Source organism: Ailuropoda melanoleuca, chromosome 2, assembly GCF_002007445.2.
Source record: "Ailuropoda melanoleuca isolate Jingjing chromosome 2, ASM200744v2, whole genome shotgun sequence".
In the NCBI taxonomy this organism is placed as follows: domain Eukaryota; kingdom Metazoa; phylum Chordata; class Mammalia; order Carnivora; family Ursidae; genus Ailuropoda; species Ailuropoda melanoleuca.
The window spans coordinates 164,164,411-164,189,484 of NC_048219.1; the positions used below are offsets into that span (position 1 = coordinate 164,164,411).

General features: G+C 37.8%; 1 protein-coding gene across 4 annotated transcripts in view; it reads right to left on the reverse strand.

The window, feature by feature from the left end:
• The window catches only part of SATB2 (SATB homeobox 2), a 191,395-nt gene that overhangs the window by 147,307 nt on the left and 19,014 nt on the right, over positions 1-25,074 (reverse strand). For all 4 annotated transcript variants that reach the window (XM_034654917.1, XM_034654915.1, XM_034654916.1 and 1 more), the window contains one exon: positions 11,984-12,160. In XM_034654917.1, coding sequence (XP_034510808.1) covers positions 11,984-12,155 — 172 coding nt within the window. In that variant the 5' untranslated portion in view covers positions 12,156-12,160. The remainder of the gene's footprint in view (positions 1-11,983; positions 12,161-25,074) is intronic.

The window sequence follows — 25,074 nt, forward strand, 5'->3', positions numbered from 1 at the left end:
TTTCACAATTTTGCAAAGAATTAACTGAAATTATAAATTTACATGACAGAGCTCTTATCCATTTAAAAAAGGAAGCAAGAAATTTTTAAAAAGCATTTTAATATTACAAAATGCTCTACAGCCAAGAATTTTTTGTTCTCTATCACGAATATCAAAATAGACACTTCCTAGAGTTGAAATATGATGGTATAGTACCAAGACTGAGAGTTGTATCACTGCAGAACTTTAAATATAAAAGATCTACCCAAAAGGAAATAGCACTATCTATCTTAGCACTTAGAAGTGTTTCAATGAATATGCTTTTTATTAAATGAATTTCTTGAATGGAATCTGTACTATGTCTTCTTAAAGCACACAAAGACCTGAGATTTCAGTAAATGACCACCTTACATTTAAAACCTATATAGTAGTAAAAGACAGTTATACTTTAGAAGGATAGAATAAAAAATTAATCACAATATAAATTGTATCACAGTATCACCAATTTTAGGTCGTAGGTTTCCTATTCATAACTCCTCAAAGCTATACATTTTTAATGAGATATACTTTATTAAATAAAAGCTGTATATCACTGTGGGCCAATCTGTTTAACCTAGATCATTTTACATGATGCCAAAACATAGAACTCAGCTGATCAGTCCCCTCCAGCTCACGGACATTCACACCTAAATCCCAAAAAGAGAGATTTTAAGCAACTTTAAAAATTCGCCAAAGCTAATGGCCACAATGGCCAATTGCCCCAAACAAAACAGCTGACTAAAAATATTGCTAAGCACTTCCCTCATCATGGAAGAAATAATGTGCTAGTTTTTAATGAATTGTCTTCACTGAAAACGATTTTTTTTTAATGGGTGTTTTAAGTGGAAATTGCGAGGTCAGAGGTAGAGTGAGATCAGACTAATTTTTTTTTAATTCACTGCCCTTGCCAGTTGTTATCGAGTATTTCCTACTCAACTGCTAGGCATCCTACATGTCAAGTTGGATAGGGTCTTTATCCTCTACAAATTTACATATAGACAGTAATTCGATAGCTGACCTTCATGTGAGCCATAATCATATATCTATATATTTTAAATAACACATATTTCTGCCAATATAAGCAAATATAAGGAATACAGAACTACAAACATTTATATTAGATATTCATCCTTTTTTAAAAAAGATTTATTTATTTATTTATTTGAGAGAAAATGCGTGCCTGAGTTGGGGGAAGGGGAGAGGGGAGGGAGAGTGTCAAGAAGACTGCGCTTAGCACAGAGCTCCACGTGGGGCTTGATTTCACAACACCAAGATCACAACCTGAGTTTAAACCAAGAATCAGACCCTGAACCGACTGCGCCACCCAAGCGCCCCTCATTCTTAAATATATATTGGACAAGGAAGTAAAATGGCATTATCCTTCCTTTGGCATTTAAAAGGAGTATTTCAGGTTTTGCTCTGTGCAGGTGAATAAGCATATGTACACATGCATATATGAACATTTAATTTTATGTAGTAGATGAGGGAAGAGTAGAGGGGGTTGTTAGAGATTTGTATCAGCACAGCCAGTGTTTTATATTTTGGCCCATCCAGCTCTAATGAGACAAGGTTAACAGCAATTTTGGGTAGCTTTTTTAGCTCTCTTTTCAGAGCCACAGAAAAAGCAGTTTGTTTGTTAAAAGATTGCTCCAAGGCCTAAAATTTCTAAATATGCACCTTTTTTCAACATTGCCCTTATAAAGAAAAAACTGCTGAGAGAGTCTCCCAAACATGAGAGTTTAATTAAAGAAGGAAAAGGGGGGGGGGGGGGGGCCAAAGAAAAGAGCCAAAGAAAGAAACCAAGAAAGCAATACAAGGCAAGAGATCATTTTAGACATTTTCAATAGGGAGAATATCAAACTTTCAGAGCATGAAAAACCTTTGGGCTCCAGACAACATATGCCTTTAAGCACCGTCCCTCCCCGTGCAAAAAAAAGAAAAAAAAAGAAATGTGATTTTTCTGAATTCCATTACAAGGTTATGATTGTTTATTTAAAATCATCATATTTGCAGCCCTTTATAGGGTTAAGATTTTAAGTTCAGCAACACAAAAACAATTCTTTTTTTTTTTAAAGATTTTATTTATTTATTCGACAGAGATAGAGGCAGCCAGTGAGAGAGGGAACACAAGCAGGGGGAGTGGGAGAGGAAGAAGCAGGCTCATAGCAGAGGAGCCTGATGTGGGGCTTGATCCCGCAACGCCGGGATCACGCCCTGAGCCGAAGGCAGATGCTTAACCGCTATGCCACCCAGGCGCCCCAACACAAAAACAATTCTGAATTAAAATGGCAAACATTAGTTTTAGAAAAAAAATTTTTTTTTAAGTAGGCTCCATGCCCAGCATGGAACCCAACGCAGGGCTTGCAACTGTGCTGAGATTAAAAGTTAGATGCTTAACTGACTGAGGCACCCAGGTGCCCCTAGAAAATAATTTTTAACAATTTAAGAGAATGAGAGAGACACATCAACCAAGTGCAATATATAGATCTGCGTGGCTCCTGATTTGAGTAAAAAAAAAAAAAAAAACTAAAAGAAAATTATAAAATGGGAAATTTTTGAACATTGATTGGATATTTCATGACATAAGGTATTACCTGTTTTTTAAGAATCATGCTGGTCTTGTGGTTTTATNATTACTTTGGGAGTACAATTATGAAAAAAATTCTGCATTTGTAAGAAATTTACATCTATGTAGCTTTTTTTTTTTTAAAGAGGGAACACAAGCAGGGGGAGTGGGAGAGGAAGAAGCAGGCTCCCAGCTGAGCAGGGAGCCCAATGTGGGGCTCTATCCTAGGACCCTGAGCCAAAGACAGAGGCTTAATGACTGAGCCACCCAGGCGCCCCTTGTGGTTATATTTTTAAGGTAGTCTTTATCTTGCAGAGAAACTTAGTAAAATATTTATGGATAAAATATGAGGTTTAGGATATAATTTAAAATAATCCAGTGGGAGAGAAGTAACGTGTGGGTAAGGGCAGAGATGAAACAAGACTGACCATGAACTGCTAATCGTTGATGCTACATGATAAATTTGTGAATATTTACTACACTAATCTTTCTACTTTGTATATGTTGCATATTCCCAGAATAAACATTTTAGAGAATTAAAGAACAGAGCATTTCAAGCACTGAATAATCTAAAATGGAAGTATATTCATTTCTGATGATAAAATTTACCCTCAAAGTAGCTTCTTTGTAAAGTTCTTCCCAATAGTATGCTGTAAAAAGCTAGTTCCCTGGAAAGTATATAATAAATAAATGAATAATTTATAAAATGATAAATAAAGTAAATAAATTAAATAAAGTAATAAATAAATTAAGTCATTCCTTTAAAAAATATCCTTATTATTTTGATTTTAAGTCTTATTCTATTTATTCTTACCACTGTCTCCGGTTCCAGATTGAAATTGTTCTCCCTGTATAGAATGCCTTCAAAAAGATGAGGTCCAGATAAACACTGACAAAATACCTCTAAGCTTTGATCAGAAGAATTTGGATCCCAGCAATTCCATAAGTATGTTTTGAATAAGCAGCTCTTTGAGTCTAAAAGTTATTATTCGAAATGTTTTGCCACCATGAGTGGAGTCAAAACACCACTGCCTATGGGATGATGACATGGAATAATCTGGAAATGGTGAAGCTGATCACTAAGGAGTCAAATTATATTTTACTTCTGATAAAAATAGCTAATTCATGAATGGGAGCCAACTTCACAGTGATACACAAGGAAAAAATTTTTTCATGGATAAAGTTTAGTAAAAATGAACCTTAAAAATACCCATTTTCACTGTCAACAAACATTTATTGAATTCCTGTAGACTTCACACTGTGCTATGTATCACTCCATTTTAAGGGAACAAAATAGTTTCAATAGTTCATGAGTCCAAATATAATTATTGAAGACAGTAAACTGGCACTTTCTAGAACTGCATATATTTCTCCAGGGTAATAAATAATACCTTCAATCCATTTGTTCAATCTTCCAACATTGACTAAATGCCTACCACAAGTACTACCCTTGTGTTCTAAAAAAATGTGTCTCTGAGAACACAAGAGTTTCACCAATAAAAAAGCCAACAACAGCCTATTTTTAAAATGGAGACAATAGCAGACAGAAGTGGCAAATAAACAGCTTTCCTTTAATGAGGCAAAGCAAGAATGTTCTGGAAATTTTAACCCATATTTTCCATCTGGTCACTACTTCCAGAAACTATGAGTAATTCTTGAGTATTTTTCAAGAACAAAATTAACATTTAGTTATAAATTAGAACTAAACTTTTGAACAGATTTTATATGCATTTCTATTCTCTGAACCTTAATATTCAATATTTCTGAGCTCAGAGGATCAAAAATCAACTAATAATCTACGTTACTAAACTTTTCTTGTGTTATTGAACTACCAAATGTAAGCTCCATGAAAGCAAGATTTATTTCAGGTCCCCAGAGCCTAGAATAATGACAGGAACATGGCAGGCATTTAATACTACTTAATCAATTAATTTGAAAATCTGAATTACTAAGAAATATGCTTTATTTTCATATCAAGAATCATTTAGGGGCGACTGGGTGGCTCAGTCATTAAGCATCTGCCTTCGGCTCAGGGCATGATCCTAGGGTCCTGGGATCGAGCCCCTCATCGGGCTCCCTGCTCTGCTGGAAGCCTGCTTCTTCCTCTCCCACTCCCCCTGCTTGTATTCCCTCTCTCACTGGCTGTTTCTCTCTCTGTCAAATAAGTAAATAAAATTTAAAAAAAGAATCATTTAGGCTTCATAAGTAGGAATGGTATATTTGAATTAGTCAACCTACTTTAGGCCTTCTATTTAGTTTTAGGAATTGGCTTCAACAGACAACAATCCTGTGAGATTTGTTTGTTTGTTTTTAATGAAGGCTGTCTCAGTTGCCTTGAAAAAGTATCTCTATGTATAATTTATCATTACTGAATATATATAACCATTATCAAATAAATATAATCCTGGGGCACATGGGTGGCTCAGTCAGTTGAGTGTCTGACTGATTTCAGCTCAGGTCATGATCTTAGGGTGGTGACACTGAGCACCGCATAGACTGGGATTGGGATTCTTTCTCCCTCTCCCTCTGCGCCCTGCTCACACTCTTTCACAGACAGAAAGAGGGATGCCTAGGTGGCTCAGCCGGTTCAGCGTCTACCTTTGGCACAGGTCATGATCCGGGAGTCCTGGGATCGAGCCCCTGCATCGGGCTCCCTGCTCAGTGGGGACCCTGCTTCTCCCTCTCCCACTGCCTGCTGCTCCCCCTGCTTGTGTTCTCTCTCTCTCTGTTAAGTAAATAAATAAAATCTTTAACAGCAACAAAAAAGATAGATGATAGATAGATGATAGATAGATAGATAGATAGATAGATAGATAGATAGATAGATAGATGGATGATAGAATCCTTATGTTTCAGTAAGTACCCAATCTAAAAGTCCTGCCTTTTAGGGCTTATGTCAAAGAGTAAAGAGTAACCATTAAATAAGAACTGACTCCTACCCCAACTCTAAACTCCCACTAATCAAGTCTATCACAGAACAGCCCTGCAGTTAAGAACACTGACTGTAGAATTGGATCCCTGGGCTTCAGATCTCAGCTCTTCCATCCATAGCTCTCTGTGCCCAGGAAAGTTACTTCCTTTCTGTGTTTGCCTCAGTTTCCTCATCTGTGAAATGGGGGAACACATAACTTCAAAAAGCTGTTGTGATATTTAAATGAGTCAGTACATGCAAATCTTTTAGAATAGTGCCTGACATACTGTAACTGCTCAATTAATATTACCTAGCACTATTAAAACTCTAAGAAATCCCTTGGTTTATTTATACATCACAGGGACTCATTAATGACTTATTCTTTTTTCTCATCTTAAACTGAAAAACAAAAACAAATACATCTGTATTGTGGACAAGTTTTACACTTATGGATATATTAGGGACAGAGTGAACTGCTCATCAAAATTGGATAATAAGGTAGAAAAAACAAATTCCCACTTATTAAGAGAATTCACGGAGAAGGTAGAATTTCATACTTACATATTCTTTCTGATTAGAAAAAGAAGACAATTCCACTACCACATAATCCCACTACCCACACTGATGACATTTTAATAGATTTCCTTTGTCTTTTTTCCATGCATATACATATAATTTTATATAATTGAGACTGCATCTGGCACTCTTCTTGATTCACCTAACATGGTATTAAGTGTACTTTACGTCATTTTTTTAAGATATCATTTTAAATGATTGTGTAAATTTAAGTATTCCAACATAAACAAGATAAAATGGTAATTAATACAGCTTCTCTTCCATAATTTTTATATATTCATGAACCCAAAACTAACAAGCCAGAAAGAATTTTTGCTTATTTATTGCTCAGCATGTTTGTTTTTAAATAAAATTTTCTGGTCAAAACTAAATTTTACAATCTTAAGAAACAAAACAAAGCTGGAGACAACACATTCCTGATCTCAAACTATAGTACAAAGGTATAGTGAACAGTATGGTATTGGCATAAAAACAGACACAGATCAATGGAGCAGAATAGAGAGACCAGAAATAAACCCATGCATGTATGGTTAATGAATTTACAATAGAGAAGCCAAAAATATACATTGGAAAACACACAGTCTCTTCAATAAATGTTGTTGGGAAAACTGTACAGCTACATGCAAAAGAATGAAACTGGACCTTACACCACACACAAAAATCAACTCAAAATGGATTAAAGACTTAAATGTAAAACTTGAAACCATAAAACTCCTAGAAGAAAACACATGCAGTAAGTTCCCTGACATAGGTCTTGGAGATGATTTTTTGGATCTGACACCAAAAGCAAAGGTAACAAAAGCAAAAATAAACGAGTGGTACTAAATCAAACTAAAAAGCTTCTGCACAGCAAAGGAAACGACTAACAAAACGAAAAGGCAACCTACTGAACGAGAAAAAATATTTACAAATCATATATCTGATAAGGAACTAATATCCAAAATACATAAAGAACTCATAAAACTTAAAAACAAAAAAACAAACAACCTGATTAAAAACTGGACGGAGAATCTGAACATGCATTTTTCCAAAGACATACCGATGGCCAACGGGTACGTGAAAAGATGCTCAATATCACTACTTATCAGGGAAATGCAAATCAAAACCACAATGAGATATCACCTGACACCTGTTAGAATGGATAGTATCAAAAAGACAAGAAATAACATGTATTGGCAAGGATGTGGAGAAAAGGGAACACTTGTGTACTGTTGGTGGGAATGTAAATTGGTGCGGCCACTGTGGAAAACAGTATGGAGGTTCCTCAAAAAATTAAAAATAGAACTACCATATGATCCAGAAATTCCACTTCTGGATATTTACCCAAATAAAGAAAACACTAACTTGGAGAAAAGAAAGGAAAGAATGGAAGAAAAGACAGAAAGAGAGAGAGAAAGAGAGAGAGAGAGAGAAAGAAAGAAAGTAAAAGAAAGAAAGAAAGAAAAAGAAAGAAAGAAAGAAAGAAAGAAAGAAAAAGAAAAAGAAAAAGAAAAAGAATAGGGAGGGGAGGGGAAGGGAGGAGAGAAAAGAAGGAACGGACTTGAAAAGATATGAACGGCCATGTTCACTGCAGCATTATTTATAAAGCCAAGACATAGAAACAGTCTACATGTCCATCAGTGGATGAATGAATAAAGAAAATGTGGGATTGCGCAGACACAAATATTATTGAGCCATAAAAAAGAAATCTTGTCATTTGTGACAGCATGGATAGAACTTGAGGGCATTATGCTAAGTGAAATAAGTCAAACAGAGAAAGACAAATACCATATGATCTCACTTCTAAGTGGAATCTTAAAAAACAATTAATTAAAAAAACCAAGCTTCATAGATACAGAAAACAGATGGGTGGTTGCCAGAGGTGGGGGTGGGGGTAAGGGTGAGCAAAATGGGTGAGGGATTCAAAAGGTACAAGCTTCCAGTTGTAAAATAAGTCCTGGGGATATACTATACAATATGGTGACTACAGTTAATAATACTGTATTTTATGTTTGAAAGTCGCTAAGACAGTAAATCTTAAAAGTTCTCATGATAAGGAAAAAAAATTCTGTAACTATGTGTGGTGATGGATGTTAACTAGACTTATTGGGGTGATTATTTCACAATATACACAAATATCAAATCATTGTATTATATATCTAAAACTAATATGTTTGTGTCAATTATGCCTCAATAAAAATATATATAAATAAAATTCTAAATTTACTTTAAAATTTACAGGAGGCAGAGGAGAAATAAGATGCCCACTTACAAATTTAATCAAATGTGCACAGTGAGGAATCACGCAGCTATCACTGCCATCTCCCCACATCCACCATCCACGTTAGCACCTACGAATAGCTACTTAATCAGCAGGATAAAGAACTCTCTCAATGACGTGGAGAGATCCGTAGCTATACCAAAAGCCATATGGGGCAGAACTGAAAGGATGAAAAGGAAAGAAGAAAAGAATGAAGGGAATGACCAAGTTTAATTTGGGGGAGTGGGTAGGGTTACCATGTAGTAGCTCCCGAGGTTAACACTTCTCTTCCAAAACTAGAAGATTTTTGATTCAGAGATACAGACTCATGGTCCACCATAAAATGTACCTGCCGTTCATTAGCTCTTAAGCCACCTACTCTAGGAAAAGGAAAAAGCCTGGCATCTTTTGACTTTTTGCATATGCAAAACCGCAGGTCAAATGTATCCTGGAGCTCTCTCATCCTTGAGAATCACAGAGAGTTAATGGTATGTGTCCTGGGAAATGGAGGGTTTGGCTCAGTTAGAAGCACCATGCCGATCATTTATGACACTATCTTTTGCCCTTATCTTGAGTCCCAATATGTGGCCTCAAATAAAGGTTACTAAGGTTACTATAAGCTGGGAGGAGGGAGGGAAGTGTTGGAAATCCCTGACCTTCATTTTAGTGGAATTTCTATCATTTTTTAGAAGCAAATGTTTTTTCTTAATAAAGTCTCTTAAGCTCACTTGGAGGGAATGCCCTCTCAAAAAAGAAATTAACTATCCCACACTCACAAAAGCATGGGTGCACTATCTTGTCATGAGGGCCTGAGTATCACTCCAAAATAATGACATTGGTAATGTAGTTTCTCTTTTCAAGGCAATTTGAATACTATACAATTCAATTATTGAAACTCTTTTCTGGTCATGTCAAAATAAAAAAGTCATGTTTCAAGAGCCTCAATTTTTAAAATAGGCATGGGGCGCTGGGGTGGCTCAGTCAGTTAAGTGCCCAACTCTTCATTTCAGATCAGGTCATGATCTCAGGGTCGTGAAACCCAGCTGAGCATCCAACCTCAGGCTCTGCCCTCGGCTGAGTCTGCTTGAAATTCTTTTTCTCCCTCTCCCTCTGCCCCTCCCCCCGACCCCATTCACATGCTCTCCCTCTCTAGAATAAATAAATAAATCTTTTAAAAATAAAAATAAAATAGGCTCCAGCAACCCACTCTCCTTGCAGTTTAGTTCTGCCCAACTTTTCCAACACAGTTAGAAGTTCAGAAACACTCAGTTTCTCTGTTGGAAATGGATTTGCTAGGTCACCCAACGACTTCCCCATCTTGGGGGAATTACCTAAACAATGAACAAACAAAATAATAATAATAACAATAATAATAAAAACAGAAAACTAGACCCATACAAACTCAGACTTCGATATGCAGTCATATTTTGTCCTACCTCCTTCTCTAGCTTTCTCTCACTCTGCTGTTTGTCCAGCACACAAATGACCAGTCTTATCATGTATTCTGTTTGGTCTATAACAAACATGCAGCGAATTGCCTGCCTGATGAGCTAAATGACAACAAAGATCTAATACATTCATTTCAAAATAAACAATTCCAAGTTTTTCCATTTACCCGAAACAGAGATCAGCAGCCTAATTTAAAACTAAACAAACTGCAATTTTTCCCCCTCTAAAATTACAGTACAGGGTCTAGTGCTAAAACCTTTGTTTACCTACAAAATAAAGTATTAACTGTGATCTAGAGCACCTTCAGAATGTTGATTCAACTTTTTAAAAGTGTAATATCCAGTATTTTTTAACCATGGTTTGCAAAAAATTTGGGGAAGCAAATATTTGCTTTTGACCTTTCTCCTGTTTAATCCTCCACTGTAGACCATATCCCTTGCTAGTGTATCAATCTCACCTTGGTGGGTAGAATTCTCAGTCCCATCACTGAATGGAACAATGTGGCTCCCTGGTGCAAATTTCCTGAGAGCCCCTTCCCTGAGCATGTGCCAAGAATCAAATCTTGGCCACTTAGTGCTCTGTGCTCCACATGTGAGCTCACGGCGCGTTGAGCAGCCGTGCTAACTGAGATGGATAGCCCTGTCAAACAGGAAGCTGGCACACCAGGATGCAAGCAGTGGGATACAATGACCTTTACATTCAGAAAAAAATATCCCTAAAATGGCATGAAAAGTTTATGGGGGGGAGGAGGGGGATTCTTTTATTTCATTCAGGCACATAGCATAAAATAAAAGCAATGGTGCCCAGTATGCAATTTGCTCAGGATCAAATCTTGAATCCCTTACACAAGAAAGAAAGTCGTCAGAGAAAGGAAATGAATCATCCTTTATCACACTGCTTTGAAAGCAGTGGACTCGACAATTCAGCTGTTATTACTGTACCCGACAACAGGCCGAGCGCTCGGATTCAGACTGCGCTTAGACTCATAATGATCCGTGGGGTTACTACCTGCCCTGGGAAAACATTCTTGACCCCTGGTTTCAGATGGATTGCTTTCCTGGTAGAATTAAAATCTAATTTAAATACTTAAACATTTTTAAAACAGGGATGATCTGCTTACAGAATCAGAGTCAAGGGCTTGGATAGTAAATCCTTGGTCGCCATATTTGTAACTTTGTATATAATACTTGATCTCTCATGGTTTTCTTATCTGAATAAATGGAGGCTCTGACTGACAATTCCTAGGAATTATATGAAGAGGGACTCATAAAAAAAGTTGCAAAAATCTGTGGCACATATACAAATGTTAAGTAAGAACAGTAATATAGAAAATTAATATATAAAACAAGACTTGGAAGTCACATATTTCTCTCCTTTAATTATAACCATTATCATAAACTGTACAACTCAATCATTTCACCTGAAATACAATAATAATCATTCTATTGGGTCAATTTTTTTTTTCCATTTTTCAAGGTTTGGGGGATATTTTTATGTTATTTGTTTTGTCAATCCTTTGCCATGAAAGAACAATGGGCTACGCTTCAGAGTGAAGCAACACAAGCTCACAATGGGCTCTCCAGTGCGTACAATACACGCAGAAATAATGATGCCATTTAATATTTAATTACATAGATATAATGAATTGATCACAAAGATACTGAGATTTTTGTTGTTATTGTTTTGGTTTGGTTTTTGTTGTTGTTGTTTTTGTTTTACTGAATGGACTACCCTAAAACTACAGAGCAATTTTCAAAGATACAAAAGTTTGGTAAAATGAATCCATTTTTTGGTACTTAATTAAGAGCTGATTGTAACGTGCATAAGCTGCAGGCCCAAAGCAATAAATAAATTTAGAAAGCTGAAAGCTTACAAATCATGTATTAAAGTTTGGATAAATTAGGATCAAACATCTCCGCATTCTGAGAACCCCACTTCAGGGACTTAGAGAAAATAACAGAGCTATCAATGCCAACAAACCTACAATGATCACTTTAAAATGCAAATTTGTTTTGGTGGATCTCTAGGTGCCGGTCAAATGCTTCCCAAAGCAACCAGAAAATAAAGACACTGCAAGAAACATTGTGCTATTTGCTATTTGGAAAAGCTGTTAAACCTGACCATTCTCCTCCAACCCTTGTTTGAGAATTATTTCAGGAAACACACTCTTCCGCCAATCATGATACCCAGAAGCACAGGGAGGAGCAGGGATGCGTAGTAATACCTTGTGCCTGAGCTGCGGAGCTGTGGGAGTACCCCAGGGCCAGGAGCGCGGTCTCCACCAGCTGGCTAAAAAGCACATCTTTTCGAACCAAGACGAACTCTGCATGTTCTTCTCTGTTGTCATATTCAAGAGAGCCATCCAACTGCTCCACCACACAAAAGACAGGAATCATCAAACCTGAAGAGACAAGATTCAAAAGCAAAACACAAACATTACAAAGCAAATCTCAGTCACCATGATGAGAAGGGAAGAGGCAGTTATAAAAGTTACTCATCTGTGATCGACAATGGTTTAGATTAAACAAGCCTCTTAGTTGGATGGGCCTAATGGGAACTCTGCGGATTTTCCCCCCTTCCTCATTACTATCAGACTGCAGCAGAATTGCCCTGGGCAAAGGCAGAAGCCCTCAGATTCCAGTCATTAAAATGTGGAGTGTGCCCATCAGAGGTATCCTGACTGAGACCCTAACTCCAGAGCCAGCACAAAGCTGAGGTCAAGGTGACCTTTCAGACCCTCACACCCTTCATGTCTATGGTTTTATCATTAGCTATTAATCAGGGCTAGTATTGCCAGATCAGATCTGCCTTTGTCTGGAAATGCTGTAAGATACCTAGAGAGGAATATTCGATTTCAGGGCCTAAGCTATCATGTGAATATGTCTAAGAAAGCCAATAGGAATTTTTTAAAAGTCCTTCTTGTTATCTTTTATCTAAGTCCTGGCAAGTGGGTCATCAATTAGTCTGCAAATATCCTGCTCACAAAAATCTTAACTGACGGGGCGCCTGGGTGGCACAGCGGTTAAGCATCTGCCTTCGGCTCAGGGCGTGATCCTGGCATTATGGGATCGAGCCCCACATCAGGCTCCTCTGCTATGAGCCTGCTTCTTCCTCTCCCACTCCCCCTGCTTGTGTTCTCTCTCTCGCTGGCTGTCTCTATCTCTCTGTCGAATAAATAAATAAAATCTTTAAAAAAAAAAAAATCTTAACTGACATTTAACTTATGTCAAAATACACATCCAAATGTAAAACTTTGTCTTTTTTTAAATTATTATTTTACATATTAACACCAGTTACCAGGATAAAAGGAATTATCTCTTCTTGTGTTTTTAGAGAAAAGAACGACTCTAAAGAATAAAGCAAATTAGTCTAGTTGAAAATCTGTTGAAATCTGTTGTCACTGAAATATTTCTCTGCTTTGTATCAAAGTGTGAAGAGCTAAAAAATGTTTAATTCGCCAAAGATTTTTTTATAAACTGTTTTTTATTTTTAAAAAAGTCATACAGGCATTTAAATCTAAACATAGCCAAGGCATAAGAAGATCAAAGTTTTACCAACATACAAGTAATAAACATGGACTCTGCCCCATGTAATTCACACAAATTAGTATGTTATGGAATAAGATCTGCTCTGGGTCTTCTCTCTTCGTGCAAGAAAACCAAAAGTTATGAAGGACAGGTGGGCAAGCTGAGAGATGGGGGGAGGTGGACAATTAGTTGGTCATTGCTGAAGGCACTTTACAATAAAAACAAGACCTCTGTGTAAATGACACATGGGAATTCTGCCTGTGAGACACAGACGACACAGGAGTTTTTCTAAAAGCCCCTCCCCTCTGCCTAGACCCTAGAAGCCTCCTGATTCACTAGATCTGGAAAGCAGAGGGTGGGAGCAGACACTCTGCAAACTACCAGGTCACAGATGTAGATTTTTGTTCTAAAGATAATACAATGGTGCCACTGGTTCCCATGTGCTAATTATTATTATTAAAGATAATAAGTATAGGGTGTAATTATTAAATATAATCATTATTAACAATAATAATACTCATTAAGAATTATTATCATTAAGGATCATGGTAATTATTATTAAGCCAGCACAACAGTCTAACAAGTCACACCGTACCATTTCCCGGGACAACTCCTGATTCCGTGTTCACTCTTAAGAACAATAGGCAGCATTATTGTTTGTAGCAAATACACTCTCTATGGTATAGATTTATAGAAAATAGGAAATAAAGGTGGAGCAGACTGATCATTTTAGACAAACGAGGGAATTTAGCCTAGCCACATGGTGCCTTATGAAATATTTTTTTGGAATTGTGACCAATACCGGCCTATCAAATGCTTACTTATTTATGCCAAATTTATTCCCAAATGTAAGACATGAAATGAATACTATAAATTACATTGCCTCCAAATTATCTTTGTGCTCATTCATTTATCCAATTTTTATTCCCTGAATACCTATTGTGTGCCAGGTATCCCCTTGTGGCTTAGAGATACAAGTAAGAACAAGTCTGACGTGGCTACTGCCTTCAATGCTGTTGAAGGTGTTGTAAAATCTTCCTAAGCAAGCATAATGGCATTTTATAGGACCTATCCATCAGAGTCCTTACCAGCAGGGAATGGCCCCCATTTAGACCTTTTAACTCTTACATACTGGTATATGATCTTTGTCCAAGGAAGCAGGTTGATTTCTACTTTTAATGATTTCAGTGTATGCACACACAGGGCCATGTAGTCAGCAGTGCCATAAGCTACTTCACCACTAATACCTATGTGTACATAAGTTTCAATGCTGAAAATCCATGTGCAGTTCCTAATGTCAACATCTGAGTGTCACACATCTGGGAGTCACAGATAAGGCCTTTCAATGAATCCAGTTGCCTCCATAAGCTATCATGCATCCATTACTTAGGAACCATAAATCTTTCTCAAGTCTATAGTCAACTAAAAAAAAAAACCCTAAGACCCTATTAATTTTAAAAAATAATATTAGCAGTTCAATGAGTAAGGTATAAAATACAACATTAAAGCACAGGGGTCTATACTTTACAGGAACTTATGTTTTCAAAGTGTGAGTTACCAAAATATTTCCTAAACATTTTAGTTCAGTGATTAAAGAAAGCAATTGTTATCTGACATGAGAGCAATAACTCCTTCCAGTCAAAAAGCAAGCATCCATCCTTCACAGGCATCACCTAGAAAGAAAAGAAAAGAAAAGAAAAGAAAAGAAAAGAAAAGAAAAGAAAAGAAAAGAAAAGAAAAGAAAAGAAAAGAGAAAAGAACCACGGAAAGGAAAGAACCAAGGAAAGGAAAGGAAAGGAAAGAAAAGGAAAGGCAAGGCAAGGCCTTTGAGGTCATTTATAAAATAAAACATATTAACCAGAAGTGTATGACAACAGAATTTATACTCTGAAAGCACATATATATGAGCTACTAAAGAATAAAAGGGTTAAAGAAAAATGTATCTTTTTACTAGAATTTCATAGATCTAAGCAATTATGAAATTTTTACAATGAAACACAATTTTTACAAAAGAAGAGGAAAAATAGGTGTGATTACTAGTGACAACAGCAAGAGAAATGAAAAATGGTAAAACAGTACAGTTGGGGTCAAGAGTGAGGAAGAAGAAAATTAAGGCATAGGTTTTAAAAACTTAAAAACAGCAAATCCCTGGGAAAGAAAACCATAAAAGGATGAGCAGGAATATATACATATATATTAAAAAAAAGACATTCCATTTGGTCCCCCCACTCTCTCCAGGAAAAAGAGAGGGAGGGAGGGGGAGAGAGAGAGAGAGAGAAAGGAAGGAAGGAAGGAAGGAAGGAAGGAAGGAAGGAAGGAAGGAAGGAAGAAAGAAAGAAAGAAAGAAAAGAAAGAAAAAAAAAGAAGTGATAGTGGATGAAAAGATAGGGAGAGTATTTGAAAAGCAATTCAAAAAATAAATTAAGAATGGGAAGAATTAAAAGGTAAGTTCCAATAAAAGAATAACAACGTACAACTGAAAGGTATTTACAGCAAAATTTAGAAATGATCAAGAAAAAAAAAAGAAATTCTTATTCCAGCCCTGTATCTGGAACTTACAGCATTATTTTTCTTTTATTGTAGCACAGACCCATTTCCAGATGATCAAGTAGGGAACTTTGAACCTTTTGATTATAAGCCTCGCTAAGCTTTTTACAATTGTGGCAGGCTAAGCAGGTAGTTTGGTCTAAAGGACAGGCCCACAGTCCTAGCCGTTTGCTAAGAATTAAGAGTTGTTCTGACAATTGATGAATGGTGAATTCTGCTGTCACAGTGGCAAAATAAGCAGAAGATTCCTTCCACTAGAAAAATGCATTTTCCCAACTGTCATTAGTTCCAATGCACAAATTGTCATTTTCATTGTGACATTATTTCTGAAGAAGTGTGTATGATTATAAGGCAACCTCATCTTCGCCACAGCAGCCATGGGAATAGAGACAAACGGGAGATGGTCAAATGTGGTGGTGACTAGCTCTGCCTCAGGAGGCAGGCAACTCTTGGATCAAATCCTGGCATGTCATTCTTTACCTATTATAGTGACCTCTCTGAGGCTCAAATTCCTCCCAGCTAAGATGCAAATAATAGTATCTCCATCACAGAGTTGTTGTGAGGATTAAACACTGTGAAATAGTTGTCTGGCAGCTCTCAAACAATGGAACCCATTCGTTTTTCTTTTTTTCAAAATCAGTATTAATACCATTAATTAATACAGAGGAAAATAAGAAACCAATAATTTTTCTCACGGTCCATAATCAGTGCTCATGAAACTTACTAAAAAGCTTTTCTTCAGAATAAAAATGATACTCATAATCACTGAATTACTTAAGATGTTCAATGTGCCCCAAGCAAAAGGGTGAAAGTATTAAAAACACATTTTATACTCTAAAACTGCTTGTGCACTATGATAGCTATTAGCCACATATGGCAACTAAACTCTTGAAATGTGACTAGTCCTGAACTGAAATGTGCTATAAGTATAAAATATACACTCAATTTCAATGATTTAATACCAAAAAACAAAAAAAATATAGCATGAATAATTTTTAAAAATCAACTGCAGGTAGAAATATTTTGGATGCACTGAGTTAAATAAAATATATTATCAAAATTAATTTCACCTGTTTAACTTCTTTTAAAAGAAGCTACTAGAAAATTTAAAATTATATATTTCTAGGACAGCCTCTCTAAGCAATCTGCTGACACCAACATATACAATGGTTTTTCTGACACAGGATAAAGTCATCACAAACTGATAACTAAGACAATTGTGCAATTGTCTCGAGCATTTCTTGGATGCCCCTCAGTTATCTTTCCTCTGTGTTCCAGATCTTAGGAGACTTGAGGACAGATGTACTATTGGTTAAACTCCAAAATCTAACGTGACATCTCTGCCTCATCATACAAAGTGTAGGCCATTGTTTTATTCCTAACTATATTAATCCAACTTTTTTATTCAGGGAAAGGCTTTTTTCCCCTTCCCTTCATTTTAAAGAACAGTTTTCAAGAAATGCCACAACACTGGCATGAAAGTGACCTAAGGAACAAGTATCCTGTAATTCTCTGGATAGCTCACCTCAAAAATGAAAGATGAAAGAAGGTCCAGTGGCTGGGAGCTAGAGGACAGGATCATACCGCTTTGCACAAAAGTTACACAGAACAAACCTGTCACTTGCATAGCACCTGCTAACTCACCACATGCTCTAGCATACACACGGACCTTTATCTTTCTCCCCACCTTTACTGTATGAGAGGGTATCCTTATCCTCATCCAATACATGAGGAAACAAACCATGGGAAAATAAGTAACATGCTCAAGACAGACACAAGAAGAACCGTTCAGGTTAGCCAACTCTAAACCCCAGGCATGCTGCCTTCTTGGCGATGGAAAACTACACTTGGAAACCCACACCCACAAAAATCCAAAGGCTTGGCCTTTTAGTAAAGGCCCCTTTACTGCTCAGGAAGTCCAATGGGTGACATGCATTGCTTGAAAGTAAATTCACCTTTTGACACAGGAGGCATTGTGCTAGGCACACAGGAGGAATCAAACACACTTCCTGCCCTTTAGTCACTCATAGACAAAGAAAGGCTCAAATAACACGTCATACTCTAGTGGAGGTGAGAGTGGGCTCCAGCCTCCACCCCAATCCCTTTGTCTCCTGGGTCCACCCTCATTCTTGGACCTGCCCCCTGAATGACAGGAGCCAGTCTGAGAGGATAGGAGGGCCAGCCTTTCTCCTCCTCTCTTTCCAAGGGATCCTAAAACAGTCTGTTTCCAGGAGGAAGGCAGCCACAGGGCCCACTCCCTTCCCTGAAGCTGGCAGTATCTCTGGTTCTATCACCTGGGAAGGACCCAGGGCTAATTGAAGATTACAAAGGCTTTAGGGCACAGCCTCTGATATCTGTTCTTTGTATAAAACTGAACCTGGAGTAAAGCACCACACTTAGCAACCACCACAATCAATAAATCACAGAACCCTGAAACACTGAAACAAATTCTACCCTGTAAACCGAGAGTGACACAGGGTCTACCAGAGGACTGGGAGAGAAGACAGTGCGGGGTGGCAACTATCTTTTCTTATTGCAAATTTATTAGAAGAACAAAACAACTGACTTGCTCTAAAGCTTCATTCTCCCCTCCTCCACCCCCTCTCCATCTCTATCACTCACATACACACACACACACACACACACACACACACTCTCTCTCTCTCTCTCTCTCTCTCTCTCTAAGTCACAGACAAGAAGTAACTTCAATATTAACCTTCAGTATTAGCCTCTAGTTGCTTCCTTCCACCCTAAAACAATAAAGGCAAGTCTGAGCACCAAGACTGCAGTGAGAAATAAAAGGAAAGAATAGGCTGCCCCTCAACTCCTTCTTGGGGGTCCCAGGCAAAATTTCAAGATGGATCAAGTATGTCTTTCTTACTCTCCTTTTTCCTGCCCCTGCTGTCCTCTCCCAGGCACCCAACCTCCTGAGCTCTGGTAACCAGAGGCTCCACATTCCACCATTCCACGCCAGCCTCCCATTCCCCCAGGGGCTGAGCTCAAAAATTCCAAAGAGATTAATAGATAAAAAGATGTTACACTTTGCTGTTTGAATGGTTTAGCAGTCCTTTAATCTCCTTAGATATATTTTCATTGTAAAAGAAATTCATGGTATCCTGTATTAACTTCTAATAGAATTTCAGGTAACGCAATTTAAAAAAAAAAGTTTTCACAGGGCTTGGCGTGGCAGGGGATCAAAAATATCTGGGGGCAAGGAAGCCATCCACAGGTGGACTGGAGGTCCTCCAGGCTCCCCTAAACTGCTCCACTTTCCAAAGTTTCTCTCTGACCCTTTTTTGCGAACAAAGATTCTCTGAAGGATTAATTCATTTGTCTTTGCTGCTGGTTTTCTAAGTCTTACTGAAGAGGAAGCAAGAGCTGACAGAGGTGGGGCAACCTGTGTTGTTCAAATGAGAAGGAACACAGTTAATCCTACAGTGATGAAGAAGGCAAAATTTGCTTAATAATTACTCTAAGGGCATATTAAGGCATATATGCAGAAATTTTATTTCACATTCATCCATGACCCAGTTATTTGTAACTCAAGGGTAAATCTCCAAATAAATTTTCAACAATAAAGCTCCTTGATGCCTCTCTCCCTTCAGGGAAGTGGGGTGGGGAGGTAAGATTATCAAGAAATACTTTATTCTCAGAACCCTGTCTAGTAAAACCAGACACTACCTTGAAGCCCCTGAGGCAGATCTTAACTTTGGAAGATAAGAACAAAAATAGGCCAGGGGTGGGGCAGCCGCACGAACTCTAGTCCTCTCTTACTTACCACCCTAAAGGCTCAAACTGAGCTTAAAGTGGTAGGGAAAGGAGATGGGTTCTGGTCTTCCAGGCCTGTCTCCAGACTCAGAGATCACAATTCAACCTGAAGTCAGATCTGAAGGCTGCAGGATAAACTCGTCTCTCAATACTCCTCATTTATAGAAATGCGGTAGCAGGATCAAGTTGGCCAGGCAGTTTGCAAAACAGGATTTCACAGGCACACAGGAGGCACAGTGTGGCTACTTATCTAAACAAAAAAGCCTGAGCTACACCTGGGAACTGGGCCATAGCAAGCCTGACCCACAGAACTAAATACCCTGATGTCAGGAATGTCCAGTTAGAGTGAATGAGAGGCCTGCCTTTTCCTTCTCCAACATGGACTGGACTTAGATAAGTCTTCTTCACTCCCTCACTCCCCGTTCCACCCCTGAGCCTGACTTACAGCAAGTCCAAAATAAATGTTGGTGCAGTTTAACAAAATGCTAATTCTAGCTGGACATTAATAACCACCATTAATGGGCAATGGTTCTGGCTTTCCCCTATTACTTCGCAGCTCAACTTGTCACATCACTGTAGTCCACTGCACTGCATGCACCATCAGCACACAAGAGAAGCTTTCTAAGAAACAATCCGCACAAGTGGACTTCGGAGCTCACTCCACGCTCTCCAGGGGGGAAGTACGCCAGACCACAGGGCTGCGTGTGACCACTGTTGACAGAGACTGCTGGTTTATCACCAGGAAGGCATCGCAGTCTGTTGCTGTAAGACTCAAGTGGCCAGCAGCACTGTGCCTGTGACTGAACACATCCTGAAACCCTGGGGGGGGATCTGATCCACAGTCCTATCGATGCTGCACTGAAGGACTGCAACATCTTTTCTAAATCAGACCCATAAAAATGTTTACTGAAACCGAAATTAAAAAAAAAAATTTTTTTTAAAGAAAAAAGTAGAGCATGTAAGTTTGATTATCACAGAGGAGTTCAAACATGACATAACCCTTAGTTCAAAACTGAGTTTTTGAGGTTCTTTTCACAGTGGGTTATAAATGCATATATTAAGTCTTGAGACTCAATGGCTTATTAAAATAACTATACCATAATTCATTAATGCTAAGATTTCTGTCCTTCATTATGGAAAATTTCAAAGAGGTCTCTGAAAAGATAATTTTTCAGACAGTATTTAAGTGGGGATGTATGTACTGTTCCCCTCATTCTCATTATCGTCTTTGGAAAAGCTATTTGCAACTTACAGTCCCAAAAGTCAGAAAAAGTCAATAAAAATTGTCTTTATACTAACATTTGTTTTATCATCTCAGGTTTTGAGCTTTGCCTAAATGTTATTCTGTCTGATTTAACAATTAAAATAAAAAATCCTTGATTGATTTCTCCAGTGTAGTGTTAAGGAAAGGTTAACTGTACTGAGGTTCACTAGCAAGAAATTAATAAAGGAATCAAGCACTCGGCTCTCAATAAGACAAGACTACCCAGATTTCTAGTGGGAATATTTCATAGCACAAGCATGTTTTCTTTGGGGAGTTTAACTCACCAAAATTATTAAAAATTGAGATCAAACACTGGTGCAAAGCCCCAAAGGAAATCATACTAGAGTGGAGAGATTTTTATCAAATAAAAACCTGAAAAGGTGAAGTTTTTATAGTAAAAAATAAAAGGCTTTCTCCTTACAAAAGGAAATCCTACTCTCTATGTCTAGGGATAAAACAGCAAAAACATGTAGGGATGTCTAATAGGTGTGTAAAAATCATCACTGTGAAGTGAATGCAGATTTCACAAAGCCAAGCTTAGATAGGCAGCCATCACCACTAAAAGCCACTCTCATTCTTGTACCCAACAAATGCCTCCACGGATAGGTAACAGCAGGCAAGCCCTTGAAAGGGCTGACACTAGGAGAAGAAAAAGAACAAGGAGAGAGCAAGGAAGTCAAAATCATAGTGTGTATTCTGCAGTTCCCTAAGGGTACACCGAGATCTCTGGATTGCAATACATAGGATATTATTATTGTGACTGAGATGAAGTTAATAAAACCCACCATACAGACTGGGGAAACTCAGGTCCCCACTGAAGGAATACTTCCCAGAAAAGATATTTTAAGTATATATGTACCTGTCCAATTTACAGCAATTACTTAAATCAGAAAAAGAGAACAGAGAAAGTTCATATATTATTTTTTCACGTTATAATTTTAAGACATCCCCTTTGTAATGTATATAATTTCCAAGAGAGAATATTAACTTTAATATTAAAAAAAACTAAAGAGATCACTTAAGCTACAGCATATAAATCCACTGAAAATCTTATTTTCATCCTTAATGTTATCCAAAGGATACCATCGAACCATAGGAGGAATGTTATTCCGCTTTTAACTATCTTTGAAAAGTATCACCAAAGCCTAAGTGATTTATTTGGGGGGAGGGGAGGGCGGAAGAAGGAAGGATGATAAATCTTCATCAGAAAGATAATACAAGTTTCTACCTTCATTAAAGCAAAAGACCCTGAAAGAATCCTGCACCTTTTTAAATCTGGGGTGATCCCAGATATGAAACGTCTCAATCTCAGAGATTCCACTTCTAGATTCTCTGGGATTCCTTGTTTCTTTAACTCTCAAATAACTTCTGAGCCACAAAATCAAGCATACTGATGTACTCTCACCCCCAAAGGGCCAGTTTCAAAACAGATCTAATCTCACAAGCTCAACACAAAATAGCAGAAAAGACAAGTCGCAGACTCTTTTTCAAACTCTGCATTCAAGGAGAAAGGCGTTCCCTTTGGGGTGAACTGAGGTTTAGATGTGTGGGTTAGCTCCAGTGTGGCCACGGTGCCTCACCCTCGGGGACAGTGGCCACTTCCTCTTCGCACATCGCTGCCGCATCTACATAGAGATGATGAAAGAAACTATACCTCACAGTTTTCATGAACATAAACGCATCTCTTTATTTTGTTAACAGAAGTAGGATCGACAAAGTGATATGTTTTCAAAGAGCGAGCCTGTGTTTATTATATATCTGAGAGGCTGGCGGCAAGAAAGACGACTTCGTGAGTTATATCAAAGGCAGAAGAGAGCTGCACCTCAGAGGCTCTCCTTGGGTAAAGAGAACTGTCTCCCTCAAACTTGCTTTCAAGCTATACATCAATCTTCAATATAATTATGTTTGACAGAATATAAGCTCTTGGCAGTTAACTTGTTTACAATAAATGTTTAGTTTGGGTACATGGGCTGTATTTCAGTTTTATAAATATCAAACACAAACCTACAACAGTCCCATTATGGGGCTGAGAATTATTTTGCTATAAATCTTTTTATTGGGGGGCCAAGGGAATTACTTTGCAGCTTGTTTTCCACTAACCACTTGGAACAGTGTGAAAAGAGGTACATTTATACTCTGACCCTGTGCTAATTGGAATTCTATACATTTCCATGGGAGAGCGTGCAGCATGAATCCCTAACACACAGGTCGCCTCCCCCCACTGACGGTTTTGCCATGGTGGCAAAAAAATACACATGCAACAAAATGGTTCTTACCAAAGTCACGGCATTTTCGTACGGCTCTTACTCTCCTCAAAGTCTCTTGGGAACTAATGGCCATTTGTGACAGTGTTGACAGGCCTTCAGTAGTAAGCTCTAGTTTTGGGGGGGGGGGTTATAAGTTAGCTATAAAAATGTGCTTAAGGCTCAAACTTACTATATGAACGGGCCTATAAATAGAATGAGTTTTGCTGAATGTTACCTGGAGATTCATTTGAGAAGGAAAAAAAAATCGGGATCACCTTGGTTACTCTTGTAAAGTACCTCTACATGGGTCTTAAACGTGTATACCTTACTTTCAGAGAACAATGTGCTCCTCTTACACGCCCTCAATAATAAAGGGTGTTAGTCTTCAAACACCACACCTGCCACATCTATAGCACAAAATCCTGTCTGAACGGAGCCTTGGAAGCTGAACGCTGCACAAAGCTTCCGGAGTACCCTGGCTTAGCCCCACTCTACTCCATGAGCACTGTTCCCCAGGCATGTACCTTCACTAGCGTTCGAAATGCCTCTGGTTTTCAGAGGATGACGATTATCATTGCAGGGTTGGTTTCCTCACTTGTTTTTAATTTCACAATTACCTTGTAATCAGATCCCTACATAATATTTCAACCCTAACATAGTATTAACATACAGAAAAGATCATTTTTAATTTTCCAAAATACTTACTACGGGGGTATTCTGCCACTTTATTATTTAATAGTGAGATTCCAATTTCTTTCCCTCTGGTCAATGTTATAATTTCAGGTGACATAAAATGAAGAATTTTTTTGTCTCTCACCTTCTAATAAAGAAGATAAGAAACTGATTTATAAGTCTCAAGGATCATCAAATTTGATTTTATTTAAAATTTTACCACATAAGTTTCATACATGAGAGAGAGAGAAGAAAAATATTTTCATTGCATTATCAGCTTCACAGGTCTTGTTAATATCAAAAGCACTAGTTTACAATGTGAACTAATGGAAAATTGTTAAATTCACCTAAAATAATCAATCCTCTTTTTCTCCTAATTTAAATAAGCCTTTTAAAGACCTTGACTATTTAACTGCTATTTACTTCGGGAAGGGGCAACATGGAGAAGGTGACTGTACCAAAAAAAAAAAAAAAATTTTTTTAATTGTACAACAAAAATTCCCTCCAAGGCAAAAAGACATTATGCCAAGTTCCACCCAGAATTAATGTTTAGGTTTAAACTATAAAGTCCAAAAAAAAAAAAACGGAACCACTAATAGACCCTTAAAGCTCATGGCACTCCTCACCGCTGTTAGGTTATGTAAATGCTAAAACTGAAAAACCCTTTGCTGACAAAAGTATTTTAATGAAGGTGCTATTAAGTAGACTCTCTGAACTGATTTAAAAAAAAAAAAAAGAGGCCTTTGAGCTGTTTGATATAAATTCCACTCTAAAGGGGATTACGCTTGGGACAGTTGGATTATGAGACCTCCACAAGTAAGGGTTTACTGCCTATCTTACTCCTTTCACTTTACCATCCTCAGAAAGATTTTTAAATATTAAATCCAAGAAAATTCTTAGCTTCAGATCAAAGAAATATTCTCCTCTAACTCCGTCAATGGAGTCCAACTTTGGGGTCCAAATGTTCTGATGGTCAACATTACTTGTAGATTTAGTATCCCCACAATGAGCAGGGGTTAACTCCATTGTCTGGCTAACTCCACTGTCATCATCAAAGTTGCCAGGAGCTCACAGGTTCTATGAATAGAGTAAGAGATATAGCCCAGAGTGAAAGAAAACTAGCCACTGATTTTGGCTGCCACTGGCCAGCTCACACCAGGTTGCTGAAAGCACCACTCTGGGGAATGAGGCCTGGAGGTTCAGCACTGTGAAGGATTATGGATTTAATAATGGCTCCAATGGCTTCCAGTGGAGGCCAGAGCCTAGGCATCTCAAGTGACAGTCTCTGTGA